The sequence below is a fragment of the Carcharodon carcharias genome, chromosome 12, assembly GCF_017639515.1.
Source record: "Carcharodon carcharias isolate sCarCar2 chromosome 12, sCarCar2.pri, whole genome shotgun sequence".
In the NCBI taxonomy this organism is placed as follows: domain Eukaryota; kingdom Metazoa; phylum Chordata; class Chondrichthyes; order Lamniformes; family Lamnidae; genus Carcharodon; species Carcharodon carcharias.
Genome location: NC_054478.1, coordinates 21,990,152 through 22,004,976, shown reverse-complemented (window position 1 = coordinate 22,004,976; position 14,825 = coordinate 21,990,152). Strand labels below are relative to the sequence as shown.

The 14,825-nt window shown below is 45.0% G+C and overlaps 1 protein-coding gene across 2 annotated transcripts in view; it reads right to left on the bottom strand.

Moving 5' to 3' along the window:
- Positions 1-7,624: 7,624 nt before the first annotated feature.
- Positions 7,625-14,825, bottom strand: part of si:dkey-91i10.2 (uncharacterized protein LOC555224 homolog) — a 128,781-nt gene continuing 121,580 nt past the window's right edge. For both annotated transcript variants that reach the window (XM_041200161.1, XM_041200160.1), the window contains exons 8-10: positions 14,143-14,774; positions 10,387-10,532; positions 7,625-8,499 (exon numbers count right to left, since the gene is read on the bottom strand). In XM_041200161.1, coding sequence (XP_041056095.1) covers positions 7,683-8,499; positions 10,387-10,532; positions 14,143-14,774 — 1,595 coding nt within the window. In that variant the 3' untranslated portion in view covers positions 7,625-7,682. The remainder of the gene's footprint in view (positions 8,500-10,386; positions 10,533-14,142; positions 14,775-14,825) is intronic.

The following is a 14,825-nucleotide window of genomic DNA, read 5'->3' as shown; positions in this document are numbered from 1 at the left end:
AAAATTTTATGATGGATGTGTTGCTGGGTCAGAAACAAAATAATTCTGTAAAATAGAACATTTCATTTGCAAAATTGTAAGTCCGATTGGCCAGTCTGGAAGCAGTGAGAATACATGGAATCATAAGATTCTATTATTCAGTCTGGAAGCTAGATTCTTCTGACAGTTTTACAGAAATGACAAATTTTGTATAATTAACATGAGAGGCATGCTTTCTTAGTGCCTTCTTTCAGTAAGTAAAGTAACATCTTCTTCAAGTGATTCCCTGTCTGGACATACATGATCAGATCGATTATCGCCCATTCACTCAAACTTTGAAGTGTCTATTACTGCAAAAGGGGTTTTATGCTTGTATAACCCAGAGATGATTTTACTCGTTAGCTCTTTATCTAGTCTTTGCTACATCTGTTCGCTGAAATATCTCATTCTTTATTTAATAAACCATCTGTTCCGAGAGCAAATAGTAAATATAGAATAAAGCATTGCCAAATACTAATCCTGATTAATCTAGTTCCTGCCTTGTTGATAAACATTCAAGGATTTGTCCATGATGATCCAGCACCTTTATTGACTGTAAACAGACAGATTCCATATTCCAGTCATTAGCTGATGTTAAATTATATTTTTTCACATTACATCCAAGTGGTTTCCTTTTAATCCTTGTGACTCTTGTAACTAAGGTTGGCACCTGGTCTGGAAATGCCTCAGTTGGAAAATTCTCATCCTTGTTTTCAAATCCCTCCATGGCCTCACACCTTCCTATCTCCCTAACCTCCACAGGCTCTACAACCCTCCAAGATCTCTGCGTTCCTCCATTTCTGGCCTCTTGTATGTCCCCGATTTCCATCGCTCCACTATTGCAGTTCAGATTGCTATAAACCTCTGCAGTTTTATGCTTTGCTCACGGTGGGGTTGGACGAAATGATGCAATTCCAACAGTGTGCCTGTGTCAACCCAGGAAAGAGAGAACACATGGGCCTGCTGCCTCAGCATACGGCAGGTGGAGCGGTCCTTCAAACCATTGCCTTTGTTGCCCTTCTCCCATACCCTAGAGAGCAGTTAAGAGTCAACCATATTGCTGTGGGTCTGGAGTCACATGTAGGCCTGACCAGGTAAGGATGGTAGATTTCCTTCCCTGAAGGATATTAGTGAACCAGATGGGTTTTTTTTAAAAGCAACAATCAATGATAATCATCATGGTTGCCATTACTGAGACTAGCTTTCAATGCCAGATTTATTAATTGACTAGCTGCCTGGGATGAAAGATTTGAGTTATGAAGAGAGGTTGGATAGACTTGGGTTGTTTTCGTTGGAGCAGAGGAGACTGAGGGGCGACCTGATCGAGATTATGAGGGGCATGGACAGGGTGGATAGGGAGCAGCTGTTCCCCTTAGTTGAAGGGTCAGTCACAAGGGGGCATAAGTTCAAGGTGAGGGGCAGGAGGTTTAAGGGGGATGTGAGGAAAATCTTTTTTTAGAAGAGGCCCTTTGAGTCTGCACCAGCATTTGAGAAACACCTGACCTACCTAATCCCATTTACCAGCACTTGGCCCATAGCCTTGAATGTTATGATGTGCCAAGTGCTCATCCAGGTACTTTTTAAAGGATGTGAGGCAACTGCCTCCACCACCCTCCCAGTGATTCATGGTGGGATTTGAACCCACATCCCCAGGTCATTAGGCTGGGCCTCTAGGTTATTAATCCAGTGATATTCCCACTGCACCACCATGCCCCACTTCTTGTTCTTGTTATGTCCCTATACACCCATGGCACAGATTGTCTACAAGTGCAGGTCAACATCAACAACTTGCATTTATATAGTGCCTTTATAGTTAAAAACGTCCCAAGGCGGTTCACAGGAATGTTATCAAACAAAACTTGACAGAGCCGCGTAAGGAGATCTGTGGACAGGAGACCAAAATCTTGGTCAAAGAGATAAGTTTTTGGACATCATAAAAGAGGAGAGAGTTGGAATGGCGGAGAGGTTTAGAGAAGGAATTCCAGTGTTTATGGCTTAGATAGCCGTAGGCACCACCTCCAATGGGGGAATGAGAGAAATCTTGGATTTCCAAAAGGTCAGAGTTGGAGGAGCGCAGCAATCTTGGAGAGTTCTTGTCAATATTCTTCAGGTCTTCCATTTGTGACAGTAAATGTGTTGGAGTAACTAAACAAAATAATGCAGCCTTTCCACCATTTGTTCTGTTGGTAAATGCAGCGGCCACAATGGGACTGAGCCATGAGTACAGGAAGGTCTGTGATGGGTTAGCTGATCTCAGCTAAGGGCTTCAGCATCCCTGGGTCAGTGACAGGGCAAGATTTGTCAGAGTTCCTGCTTCTGAGTGACATTTATTCTGGAACATTCCCAGTGTGTGTGTGGATAACATGCTGAGGACCAAGGTGGAGCTCAGCCGATGCTGCTCAGCATAGAGGATGCTGACGTTCAGTGCCCAGGTGAAATTTGGCCGCTTGGTTGAGATATCAGAAGGGGGGATGATGTGGTGTCTGCAACTGTGGAAGCTGAGTTACTTCCTTGATGAGACAAGTGCAAGAGGGAAAGTATTCTTAAATGTAGCCTGATTTGTGCATTATATGGATTTGCTCAACCTTTGAGCCCTGTTAGCTGTGGTTGAGTTGGTAGCATTCTTACCTCTGAGTCATAAGCTCTGGGCTCAAATCCCATTCCAGGACTTGAGTACAAATGCTAAGGCTGACATTCCAGGGCAGTATCAAAGGATTGCTGCACTGTTGGAGGTGCTAACTTTCAGATGAGATGTTAAATCAATTGGCCACACCTGCTTGCTCAGTTATATGTTTAAAAAAAAGTCCCATGGTACTGTTTTGAAGAAGAGCAGGGGAGTTATCCCTCATATAAAAACAGAAAGTTCTGGAAATGCTCAACAGGCTTGGCAGCATCATTGGAGAGAGAAACAGAGTTAACATTTCGAGTCGAACTTGACTCTTTTTGAGAACTCTTATCCCTGGTGTCCTGGCCAATATTTATCCTCAATCAACATCACAAAAATAGATTATCTGTTCCGTCACATAGCTATTTGTGCGAGTTTGCCATGTGCAAATTGGCTACCGTGTTTCCTACATTACAACAGTGACTATACTTCAAAAAGTACTTCATTGGATGTAAAGTCCAATGGTCATGTAAAGCGCCTTTTCAATGCAAGTCTTTCTTTCTGACGCTATTGCACTATACCAATTGTGGTCCCTCTTGAAATGCGTAGAGAGATTTTGGTCACCTTTTTGAAGTCTTTAACATTTCCATTATAAATTCATATTTATAATGGAATAATAACAGAAAATGCTGGAACACCTTCCGGACATTAAAGGCACTGTATTAATGCAAGTTGTTGTAACATTCAACAGGTCAGGAAGCATCTGTGGGGAAAGGAAGGTAAGGATCCAGGTCAATGAACTCCAATTGGTCGGGTTATAACGAAAATTGTGCTTAACATCTCACACTGCAGTTACATTCTCCTACCAGTTGTGGCGCCTCACTTGGGGAGGGGCAAATGAGATTGTGACATGTTTACATTAGCAATTACTATTATAAACATTGATACAAGAATCTGTTTTTTGGGTATGTTACATTTTTTTGAAAAACAAAAAAAACCCTTTATTGTGAAATCTTGTGCTTGTGAAATTGAGGGACGTTAATACTGAGGAAAGAGATTCTCCAACTGTCATGCCAAGCAGATCCCTCACAGCCAGGACACAGTCATCTCATTCATGTAGGTTAGACTTAAACCCAGATCATGGTGGGGTCTAACCCACTGCAGCACCTGTTCCCCTTCCCTCCCTGTTTATTGCTGTTTGTAACCCTAATTCGAGTGAGGTAGCAGCCCTGCGTATTGCTGAGATAACACCGAAATGTGTGATATTTCTACATGAACCTGGCCGATCTTGGGCTCAGCTCACGGCCAGTCTGGGATTTGCAGTACAGATTATAATGTTTAGCTAGTAACCAGGGCTGTACTGTTAAACAGTGCTTTGAATGATGAATGTTAACCACTCATAAACAGGCCGATGTCAATCAGAGGATATTAACAGCTTGTGAATTTCAGGCTCTTGCTCAATATCAGCCTTTCTTCCCTCTCCCCCCACCCCCTTAGTTATTTTGTATCCGTAACAAAGTAGGACACCTGCAGTGTGACAACTGATGTGTAACGCAGTGGTTCTCAAAAGTTTTCATCTGCGGACCCGTGAAGTGGGTCAACAGACCCTGTGGACCATCTGCGTGTCCATCCCCAACCGCTTTCGCTTGGCCCCTGCAAAGAAATGAATCAAAAGGGGGAGGAGCGGGGCTTCTTTTGATGAGGGCACCAAGGAGGTGATGTCTGCTTCCTAGCCGGAGAGCTTCAGTCTCGTGTCAGACTGCACGTTCAGCCTGTTCCGCTTCTTCGTTCTCAGCCCCACACGTGTTTGAAAATCCGATCTCGCCGTTGTATGTTGTTAACAGCAACACGAGTCTTGCTTTGAAAACTACGCTGTTGTTGTCCGCACAACAAGACCCAGTCGTGCCGGTCTGGTTGTGTGCCGTTATCGCAAGTGGTGGAGATGAGGGTTCCCCGTCCTGTTCTCTCGTATGTTGCATTTCTGCGGGATCCTCGCTATGGACCATCAGCGGTCCGCAGACCACACTTTGAGAACCACTGGGGTAGCGGGTGTGTGTTGGATGCCAGGTTATATATATATATATATACACATACACATATAAAACATCCTTTAAGAAGCAAAACGGATAAACAAAACTGAAACTGATGCTGTTTCTGGAGTGGGAAGACCAAATTCAACCATCAAACATTGCTGCATTGCTATTATACCAGTTCGGTTAAAATCAACCACATAAGGTTATGAACACACTCCCAGAGGAGAGAAAGCGTTCCATAGGCTAGACTAACACAAGATACGTTTGTGGCAGTCGTCTTTCGTTGTGACGAGACAAATGTACAGATGGGAAACTGCTTTGAAGACTGCGCTGGGCTTGGGGGCGTAGCAACCTGACTCGGCCATTTAGACTCAACCTTCTGGAATGGGCACGGGATGTGAAATGTTTGTTTTTGAACAGGCAAAAGTTCAATCCCCTCCCCCATACCCCACGCCTTCACTTAGTGTTGCCAGCCCTCCAGGATTGTGGAGACTCCAGGAATTGAAATAACCTCCAAGACACCGCAAAATCCAGGGGAGAAAAGACCATCGGGCCATTAAAATATAAATTGTGTTTCTTCATCATCATTTTTGAATGTTTTTATCAGTTGTGATAATACTGGGGATAGCAGTGAAGCAAAAATGCATGTGGCTTTGGTTTGATTAAAGATGGGAGTTCATGTGATGCAGCTTCCAGGAATATCTCCAGCCTGAGTTGGCAACCCTACCCCCACTGCTCACCCCTGACGATTTGACAGCAAGAATTGAGAAGGGTTCAAATTCATATGCAGCAAGTCAGATACCATGCTCGCTATTCACCACCTCCCCACCAATGCCAGCCTCACTGAGGTGCCCCATGTATTGCAGGAAAAAGATGATTAACTCAACTGTGTGTTGTACTCCAGTTGGTGTTAAGTCAAGCACTGATGCAAAAGTTGGCCAAACTCAGAAGGAAGTTTGCCAGCAGTAGATGGACATATTCCTGGAGGTTTTGTCACAAGACCCTCCCACCTCTGACTTCCCTGCCCCACCTTCCCGTCATTGGTTGTCGAACATGTCCATCATTGTGACACAGCGCCTTTCTGGCACCAATTATTAAGCAAACAGACCCTTCATTAACTGACTAGAAGACATTTGACCCACATCCGTTCTAATCCTCTAGTTGTATGTGATCCATTCATTTAAATGTGTAGCACCTTTAAATTTCCTTAAAGGGGACAGCATGTGTGTGGCCTGTGCATTTGCAACTTAGAGGGAACCTTGGTCTTAATTGTTAGTCAATGAGCCTTTTTGTCCCGTCTCCGATATTTTTATAACTAATTAGGAAATGTGTTTAAGGAATTTTGTTTTAGAATCATAGAATGGTTACAGCATAGGAGGCCATTCAGCACGTTGTGCTTGTGCTGACTCTCTGAAGGAGCAATTCACCTAATGCCACTTCCTTGTCTTCTCCTCATAACCCTGCATTTTCTTTCTTTTCAGATAATAATCCAATTCTCTCTTGAATATCGCGAATAAATCTGCCTCCACCACATTCACAGGCAGCGCTTTCCAGATTCTAACCACTTACTGTGTGAAAAAGTTTCTCCTCATGTCTCCATTGCTTATTTTGCTAATTATCCCAGCCTCACTGAGCTGCCCCATGTATGAATATTGCCCTCTCATTCTCAATCCTTCCACCAATGGGAACAGTTTCTCTCCATCTACCCTGTTGAACCCCTCATAATTTTGAATACCTTGATTAAATGTCCTCTCAACCTTCTCTTCTCTTAGGAGAACAGTCCCAGCTTCTCCAGTTTATCTATGTAACTGAAGTCCCTCATCCCTATGACTATTCTTGTGAATCTTTTCTGCACCCAGTCTAATACATTCACATCCTTCCTAAAATGTAGTGCCCAGACTGGATGCAATACTCTAGTTGAGGCCAAACCAGTGTTTTATACAGGTTTAACACAACTCCTCTTTAAAGAAGAGGACTCGAAATGTTAACTCTGTTTTTCTCTCTCCACAGCTGCTGCCAGACCTACTGAGTTTTCTAGCATTTTCTGTTTTTATTTAACATAACTTCCTTGCTTTTGTTCTCTGTGCCCGAATAGATAAAGCCCAAGATGCCATATGCTTTATTAACTGCAATCTCAATCTGTTCTGCCACCTTCAATGACTTATGCACATACAGACCCAGGTCCCTCTGTTCCTGCACCCTTAGAATTGTACCCTTTATTTCATATTGTCCTTCCTACCAAATTGAATCACTTCACACTTGTCCACATTAAATTTCATCTGTTACCTCTCTGCCCACTCCACCAACCCAACTATGTTCTTTTAAAGTTCTACGCTATCCTCCTCACAGTTAACAGTGCTTCCAAGTTTTGTATCGTCGGCAAATTTTGAAATTATGCCCTGTACATCAAGGTCTAGGTCACTTATGTATATCAGGTAAATACTTAACCCCTAGGTCTCCTAATACCGGGCCCTGGGGAACTCTACTATAAACATTCCTCCGGTTCAAGAAACAACCGTATCCATGTTGCAACTGCCCCTTTTATACCATGTGCACTTATACACTTTGCTCACAAGTCTGTTGTGTGGCACTTTACCAAATGCCTTATGGAAGTCCAATTACACCACATCAACAGCATTACCCTTATCACCCTTCTCTGTTTCCTCATCAAAAAACTCCAACAAGTTAGTTAAACCCAATTTGCCCTTAACAAATCCATGCTGCCTTTCCTTAATTAACCCACATTTGCCCACATGACTGTTAATTTTGTCCCAAATTATCATTTCTATCATTTAATACCCCATTGATTTTTCCCTCTTCCCCCCCAAAGCAGCTGTGAAATTAAGCTTCAATTCCTGGAGACCCCAGAAAATTCTGAAGGTTGGCAACCCTGTTCAGAAAATTGAGCATCTGTGCCTTCCCCACCTTGCCCCTCCTAACCCTCCCACCCCTTTCAGTAACCCGTTCCTGTAATGTTGCGTTATTTGGGGGGGTGGTGGCCAGATGGACCCGGTTCTGCACTAGGTTCAGGCCCTGCTGTTAGTTGCGTTGATCATGATGTTGGGAAGTGCATTGCGCCTCTTCCTCCATGAACCCAGGTCTCGTGAGTAGCGCTTGATCAGCCTGAACCAATGGCGGGTCCGGTGCTTGTCGGCGTCCCGGAAGACGAATGCCTCCTTGCGGATGTCCAATAGCTCGAATGTGTCGTCACAGTCCGGGTCCGAGGAGACCACGCAGTTGCTGAGGTGTATGGGGCGTCGGAACAAGGCAAACTTGCCGCCGCTCTTGTCCCGGATCAGCACCAGCGCGGCGTCACGCACCGGCGGTGGTTCCCAACTGCGCTCGCCCGCCGTCCCTTCTAGGCCAGACTCGGGCTCCCGTCCCACGTTGACCATTAGGAGCACATGGAGGGTCTGGAATTTGAGCGACCTACTCCCCTTCTTGGCCCACTGACCATCGCTGGGCTGCGAGGACTGCAGGGTCCCCTCCATGGGGAACCGGGTGTCCTCCCGGGGCCAGCCCACTGCCTTGATGGCGATCTCCCTCATCTCAATGTTGACGACCTCCCGGTTGCGTCTGCTGTCACGGCGGAAGGAGCGGAGCGACCAGGGCGTGGCACCCTCTTGCTTGGTCTTCATGTTGATGTGCTCCAGGTGGGACTCCACCCTGCTCTTAGCCTCCCGCAGGCTGCAGTGATCTGGGTGGTACTCTGGTGTGGAGTTGCTGATCCGGCTGAGGAGCAGGGGGTACTTAGTGACCCGTTGCAACGGGGCCATTAGGAAGGACCGCAGATTCATGCGCCGGAGCGCGGTGTTGTCATTTTGGGACACGTCCAGGAAGATCCTGGAAGCAAGCAATAGAACACTTGGTTAACCCAGAGCAAAGTTGCTTAAACAGTAGTGACTAGTATAATCGACTCACTGACTAGTTTGATAGGTTATACCTGGAAGAGAGAGAGAGACAGAGAGGACAAAGCTGAGACAAGTTCACAAGCAAATTGAACCAGGACACAACTCATTCTCTAAACTTTGCACAGAGTTGGGGAGTTAGGGGGAAAAAATTAGAACCAGACCTCTCAGGAGTGAAATTAGGAAATAGTTCTTTACGCTAAAGGTGGTGGAAGTTTGAAACTTTCTTCCACAAGCGGCTAAGATGCTAAATCAATTGTTAATTTCAAATCAGAGATTGATAGACTTTTGTTAACTAGGGGTATTAAGGAATACGGGACAAAGGCGAGTATGTGGAGTTAGGATGCAGGTCAGCCATGATCCCATTGAATGGCGGAGCAGGCTTAAAGGAGGTACCGTAAATCATGGTGTATAAGTCAACCTGGAGTATAAGACAACCCTGTTTTTCTGACCCCAAAAATGATGATTTTGCACATACTCAGCATTTAAGTTGACCCCCATTTTGCCTATGACATGCTATACACACTTTTAGTAGTCAGCCTCAATGTTTCGTCCCACAAGTGCATGTTTTACTTACCGATACCTTATAACTGGGCACAAGGGGTCCAGTTGGTGATGCGGGCTGTGTTACAAAGATGCACAAGTTTAAAACACACCCACTCTTTGCAACAGATTCCGATGACATTTCAAAATGGCAACCATTCATACACACCCCAATGGTTCACTTTTATACTTGACATATAAGTCGACCTCTGTTTTTGGAGGGAATTTTCAAGGCTTCAAAGTTCGAATTATATGCTGACATCTATGGTAAATGGCCTCTCCTGTTCCAACATTCCCATGTTCCTGTTCAGGATCAGGAATTGACAGTACACAGCGCTCCTTGTAAACATCACAGTGCTCATGCTCACAGGACCCTTATTAACCCTTTGGCTATTCTGGAGGCACAGAGTTGAAGAGCAGTGAAGTTATGTTAATGCTCATATTGAGCATTGGTTAGACCACGCCTGAATTACCGTGGTCAACTCTGGTCCATATTACAAAAAGGATATTTCTTTTATTCATTCAAGGGATTTGGGCATTGCTGACTAGGCCAGAATTTATTGCCCATCCCTAATTACCCTAGCGAAGGCAGTGGAGAAGGTGTAAAAAAAGATTTACCACTGCGGTACTAGAACTGAGAGGTTATACCTATCAAGAAAGATTGAATAGGCTGGAACTCTTGTCTCTGGAAAAGAGAAAATTGAGGTAGTGACCTGACAGAGGATCTTCGGATTAGGTTGGGGTTTGATAAGGTAGACACAGACAAGATGTTTCCAGTTATGGAAGGGACCAAAACTTGGGCCAATAAATATATATTCTCTAGCAAACCCAATAAGGAATTCAGGAGAAACTTCATTTCACAGAGGGTGATGGGAATGTGGAACTCACTACTACAAGGAGTAGCTGAGGCAAATAGCACAGAATGCTAGATGCATTCAAGAAGAAGCCATTTGGCCTCTTTGAAAGATCTGTTCACTTAAGTCCCAGATCCCAGTTTTCTCCCCATACCCCCTGCAAATTAGTCCCCACCATATACATGTGTATTGAATTAAAACGGGAAATTTCAAAACCGAGTTTGATAAATCCTTGCCAGGTAAGGGTATTAAGGAAAACAGAACAAAGGTAGGTAAATAGAGTTGGGGTACTTGACCCACTGAATGGCGGGACAGGCTCAAGCAGCTGATGGCTTACTCCTGTGCTCTGGCATTTTGAATGTTTCTAGTTTCTATGTGATCATAACCGGTTTCTACCAAGTGTGAAGTAGTGATGGGATTTCTACCTGAGGAGTTCCTTCTCTTTCTCCAGTGTGTTAAGCATGTTGGTGGAGGTAGACTGGTGGATGCAGTAAGTCTGAAACGCGGGTAGCATGTTAACAAACTCCAGGAACATCTCGCCAATGCAAACTGTTAGAAAGTCCTCATCATCCTGGCAACACATTAAAAAGAAAGGAAGATTAGAAGACAACAATAGCAACTTGCCATTTATATAGCGCCTTTAACATAGTAAAATGTCCCAAGGTGTTTCGAAGGAGCATTTTTAAGCAAAATTTGACACCGAGCCACAGAACTGTCTTGGTTTTAAGAAGTGTCCCAAAGGAGGACAAAGAGGTATAGAGGTTTAGGGGAGGGAATTCCAGAACCTTGGGCCTCAGTAGCTGAAAACACAACTGCCAATGGTGGAGTGATTAAAATCATTGATATGCAAAAGGCCAGTAATGGAGGAGCACAGATATCTCAGAGGGCTGGAGGGGGTCACAGAGATGGACAGAAGGTTGGTGAGACCATGGAGAAATTTAAAAACAATTTTAGAATCGAGGTGTTGCCAGATCAGGAGCCATTTTAGGTCAGGCAAGGACAGTGGAGTGATGGTTGAATGGGACTTGATGCAAGTAAGGACACAGGCAGCAGGGCTGTGGATGGGCTGAAACTTGAAAGTGAACTCTAACATTGTCTGACTTTTCTTCCCCATCTCTCGCAGAGTTGCTGACCAACACTGACATACAATTCCATCACCAGTAAGCCCCTGAGTGTGGTCCTTTTCCACTTATCAGCCTTTGTAGTGAGTGTCTTCAGGGAGCATCGCAACCAAGGCAAGGCTCCATCCTCCATTTGTAAGTGCACAGGAAATGACTTCCTAACAGGAATCACTGGGGGATATTTGTCTTACCCCTTCCTCTAGTTTGGAGACTTCAGAGTCACTTAGAAAGCATCCTTTCCCTACTGCTGGAGTCAAGTAAGGGATCTAACCTGGGGCTTTTCTGCTCTGCACAGTTCAGTTATATTTACTTACCATCAGCACTATTCAGGAGTTTTTTTTAGTTATTCATGATTAATTATTCATGGGCATCACTGGCTAGGCTAGCATTTGTTGCCCATCCCTACCCTTGCTTGCTCAGAGGGCATTTTGAAGAGTCAACCACATTGCTTGGGTCTGGAGTCACATGTAGGCTAGACTAGGTGAGGACAGCAGATTCCCTAAAGGAACTCAGTGAACCAGATGGATTTTTACAACAATGGTTTCATGGTCATCAATCAACTTTTAATTCCAGACATTTATAAAATTCAAATTCCACCATCTGCCTTGATGGGATTCAAACCCAGGTCACTGGAGCATTAACTCTGGGTTACCAGTTCAGTGACAATATCTCTAAGCCACTGCCTCCCCAAGGTGCACTTGGTATTTTGCTAAAACCCAGGCTGGTAAGTAAACTTTAGTATCCAGAAAGTGGCGAGAACGTGGAACTGACTACCACATGAGAAGCTGGATAAATAACGGATGCACAAAGGAACAGAGGGATATGCTGATGGGGTAGATGAGAAGGGTGGGAGGAGGCTTGTGTGGAGCATAAACAGCAGCATGGACCACTGGGCCGAATGGCCTGTTTCTGTGCCGTAAATACCAAGTAATTACAGTGTGGACTATTCCCACTGCTGGAAGGATTGAGACCAGTGGGAAACAAAAACAGAATTACCTGGAAAAACTCAGCAGGTCTGGCAGCATCGGCGGAGAAGAAAAGAGTTGATGTTTCGAGTCCTCATGACCCTTCGACAGAACTTGAGTTCGAGTCCAAGAAAGAGTTGAAATATAAGCTGGTTTAAGGTGTGTGGGGGGCGCGGAGAGAGAGAGAGAGAGAGAGAAGTGGAGGGGGGGGTGTGGTTGTAGGGACAAACAAGCAGTGATAGAAGCAGATCATCAAAAGATGTCAACAACAATAGAACAAAAGAACACATAGGTGTTAAAGTTGGTGATATTATCTAAACGAATGTGCTAATTAAGAATGGATGGTAGGATGTGTTCTTTTGTTCTATTGTTGTTGACATCTTTTGATGATCTGCTTCTATCACTGCTTGTTTGTCCCTACAACCACACCCCCCCCTCCACTTCTCTCTCTCTCTCTCTCTCCGCGCCCCCCCCCACACACCTTAAAGCAGCTTATATTTCAACTCTTTCTTGGACTCGAACTCAAGTTCTGTCAAAGGGTCATGAGGACTCGAAACGTCAACTCTTTTCTTCTCCGCCGGTGCTGGCAGACCTGCTGAGTTTTTCCAGGTAATTCTGTTTTTGTTTTGGATTTCCGGCATCCGCAGTTTTTTTGTTTTTATACTTGAGACCAGCGGGAACAGATTTAAGATAATTGGCAAAAGAATCAAAGGTGACAGGAGGAAACTTTTGCACACAGGCATTGGTTAGGCTCTGGAATGCACTGCCTGAGGGTGTGGTGGAGGTAGGGTCAATTGAGATATTGGAAAGGGAATTGAATCATTATCTGAAAAGGGAAAACGTGCAGGGCTATGACGAGTGGCATTGTTTCTGCACAGGACCAACATGGACAGAATGAGCTGAATGGCCTCCATTTCTGCGGTAACCATTCTATAATTCTATGACTCCATTATCAGGACACAGGGATATGATGCTGAGGCCAGAATTGAAATTATTGTGATTATACAGTATGTATTTTGAGGGTTGGTGTTTTTTAAAAAAATGATTCCTGATCACATTTTAATGCTAACTTTCCTGACCACTCCCTAGACACCAGTTTCCTCCAGCTACTATGATGTGAACACGGATGGCCTGGGTTAGTAATCCAACCCTTAGTGTGATAGAGTCAGAGTCAAACTGTGAGCCATTTGGTGTTTACCAATTTCAACAAGAAATACAGTTTGTGAACCACCATTAACCTTGGCTTGTCAGAGATGAGGAGGGGACAAAAAATCAGCCAGGGTTCCTGCTTGTGATTGCCATCCATCCATTGGGAGGTGCACGTGTGAATGGATTTTGAAATATTATCAGAGTTCAGGTTCAGATGTCATCACACTCTCAAAGGCCCCTTCAAGCATTCCCAGGGCAGTCTAGGTACAAGGTAAAGCTCCTTCTACACAGTCTCCATTAACACTCCCAGGGCAGGTACAGCACAGGGTTAGGGATAGAGTAAAGCTCCCTCCACACTGTCCCCTATCAAACACTCCCTGGACAGGTACAGCACGGGGTTAGATACAGAGTAAAGCTCCCTCCACACTGTCCCATCAAACACTCCCAGGGCAGAAGTTTGTGGGTTGAAACTCCACTCCAGAAACTTGAGCACAGAAATCCACGTCAATTCTCCCAGTGCAGTACAATACTGAAGGAGTGCAGCACTGTTGGAGGTGCCATCTTCCAGATGAGATGTTAAACCAAGGTCTCATCTACCCTCTCAGGTGAATGTAGAAGATCCCTTGGCACCATTTTGAAGAACAGCAGGAGGCATTCACCCTGTCATCCTGCCCAATATTGATCCCTCAATCAACATCACAAAAACAGATTATCAGGTTATTATCAAAATGCTGCTTGTGGGAGCTTGCTGTGTACAAATTGGCTGCCATGATTCCTACATTCCAACAGTGACTACACTTCAAAAGTACTTCATTGGCTGTAAAGTACTTTGGGATGTTGTATTAGGTGCTATTTAAGTTTAAGATCTTTATATTCCAAGTCTATTTCGAGCATTAAAGAGAGGGGAAGCTGTTATTTGGATGTTTCTATGCAGGTGCTTGCTCACCTGATCAAATGCTTGCTCAGTGGAGTCATGCAGCCGCTCCAGAAACCTCTCGTTGACCTCTATGAGTTCCTGTATGTTACTGAAGATCACAGTTAGCTGTTCTGGGGTCAGGAGTCCAGCTGCCTGCATGGGGAGGTAAAACTCCTCTTTGATGATGCGTAGGTCCTCCCCGTAGCTGGATTCTGTGTTGACGAACTCCAGGATGGCCTCTTTACGCTCTGTTCTGCGCTTTGCACACTGGCCACAGAGGTTTTCCAGTCTCTTTACCGCACCCCTTGGGTCTGCCTCCGAGATGTCTCTCTCCCCACAGTCGACACAGGGTCGATGAGCCACCCAGGCCTGCACGGAGCGCGCCGTTTCCCCCACCCGGCTTTTCCATTTCTTGGCCATGGCTGGCCCAATACCACTGTCCGCTCTCTCCACTTCTGCCGGTTTGCTCTTCCTTGACCGCTCATCCTCCTCGTCCTCCTTCTCTTCACTCCTGTCATTTAGTCCCACCACGCCACTGTCTGTGCTCAGGTTACTCCAGCGATGCTTCGATCTGTGGCCAGAGCCAGGTCCCAGGTGGCTGTCTCTTGGCTTTGAACTCAAAGAGGAGTCAGCTGTCCTACTGGACGGGTTGGAAGGTGGATCTGTGTATTGGAGATCATAAAATTACAACCACTATTAAATTTTGTGATGCA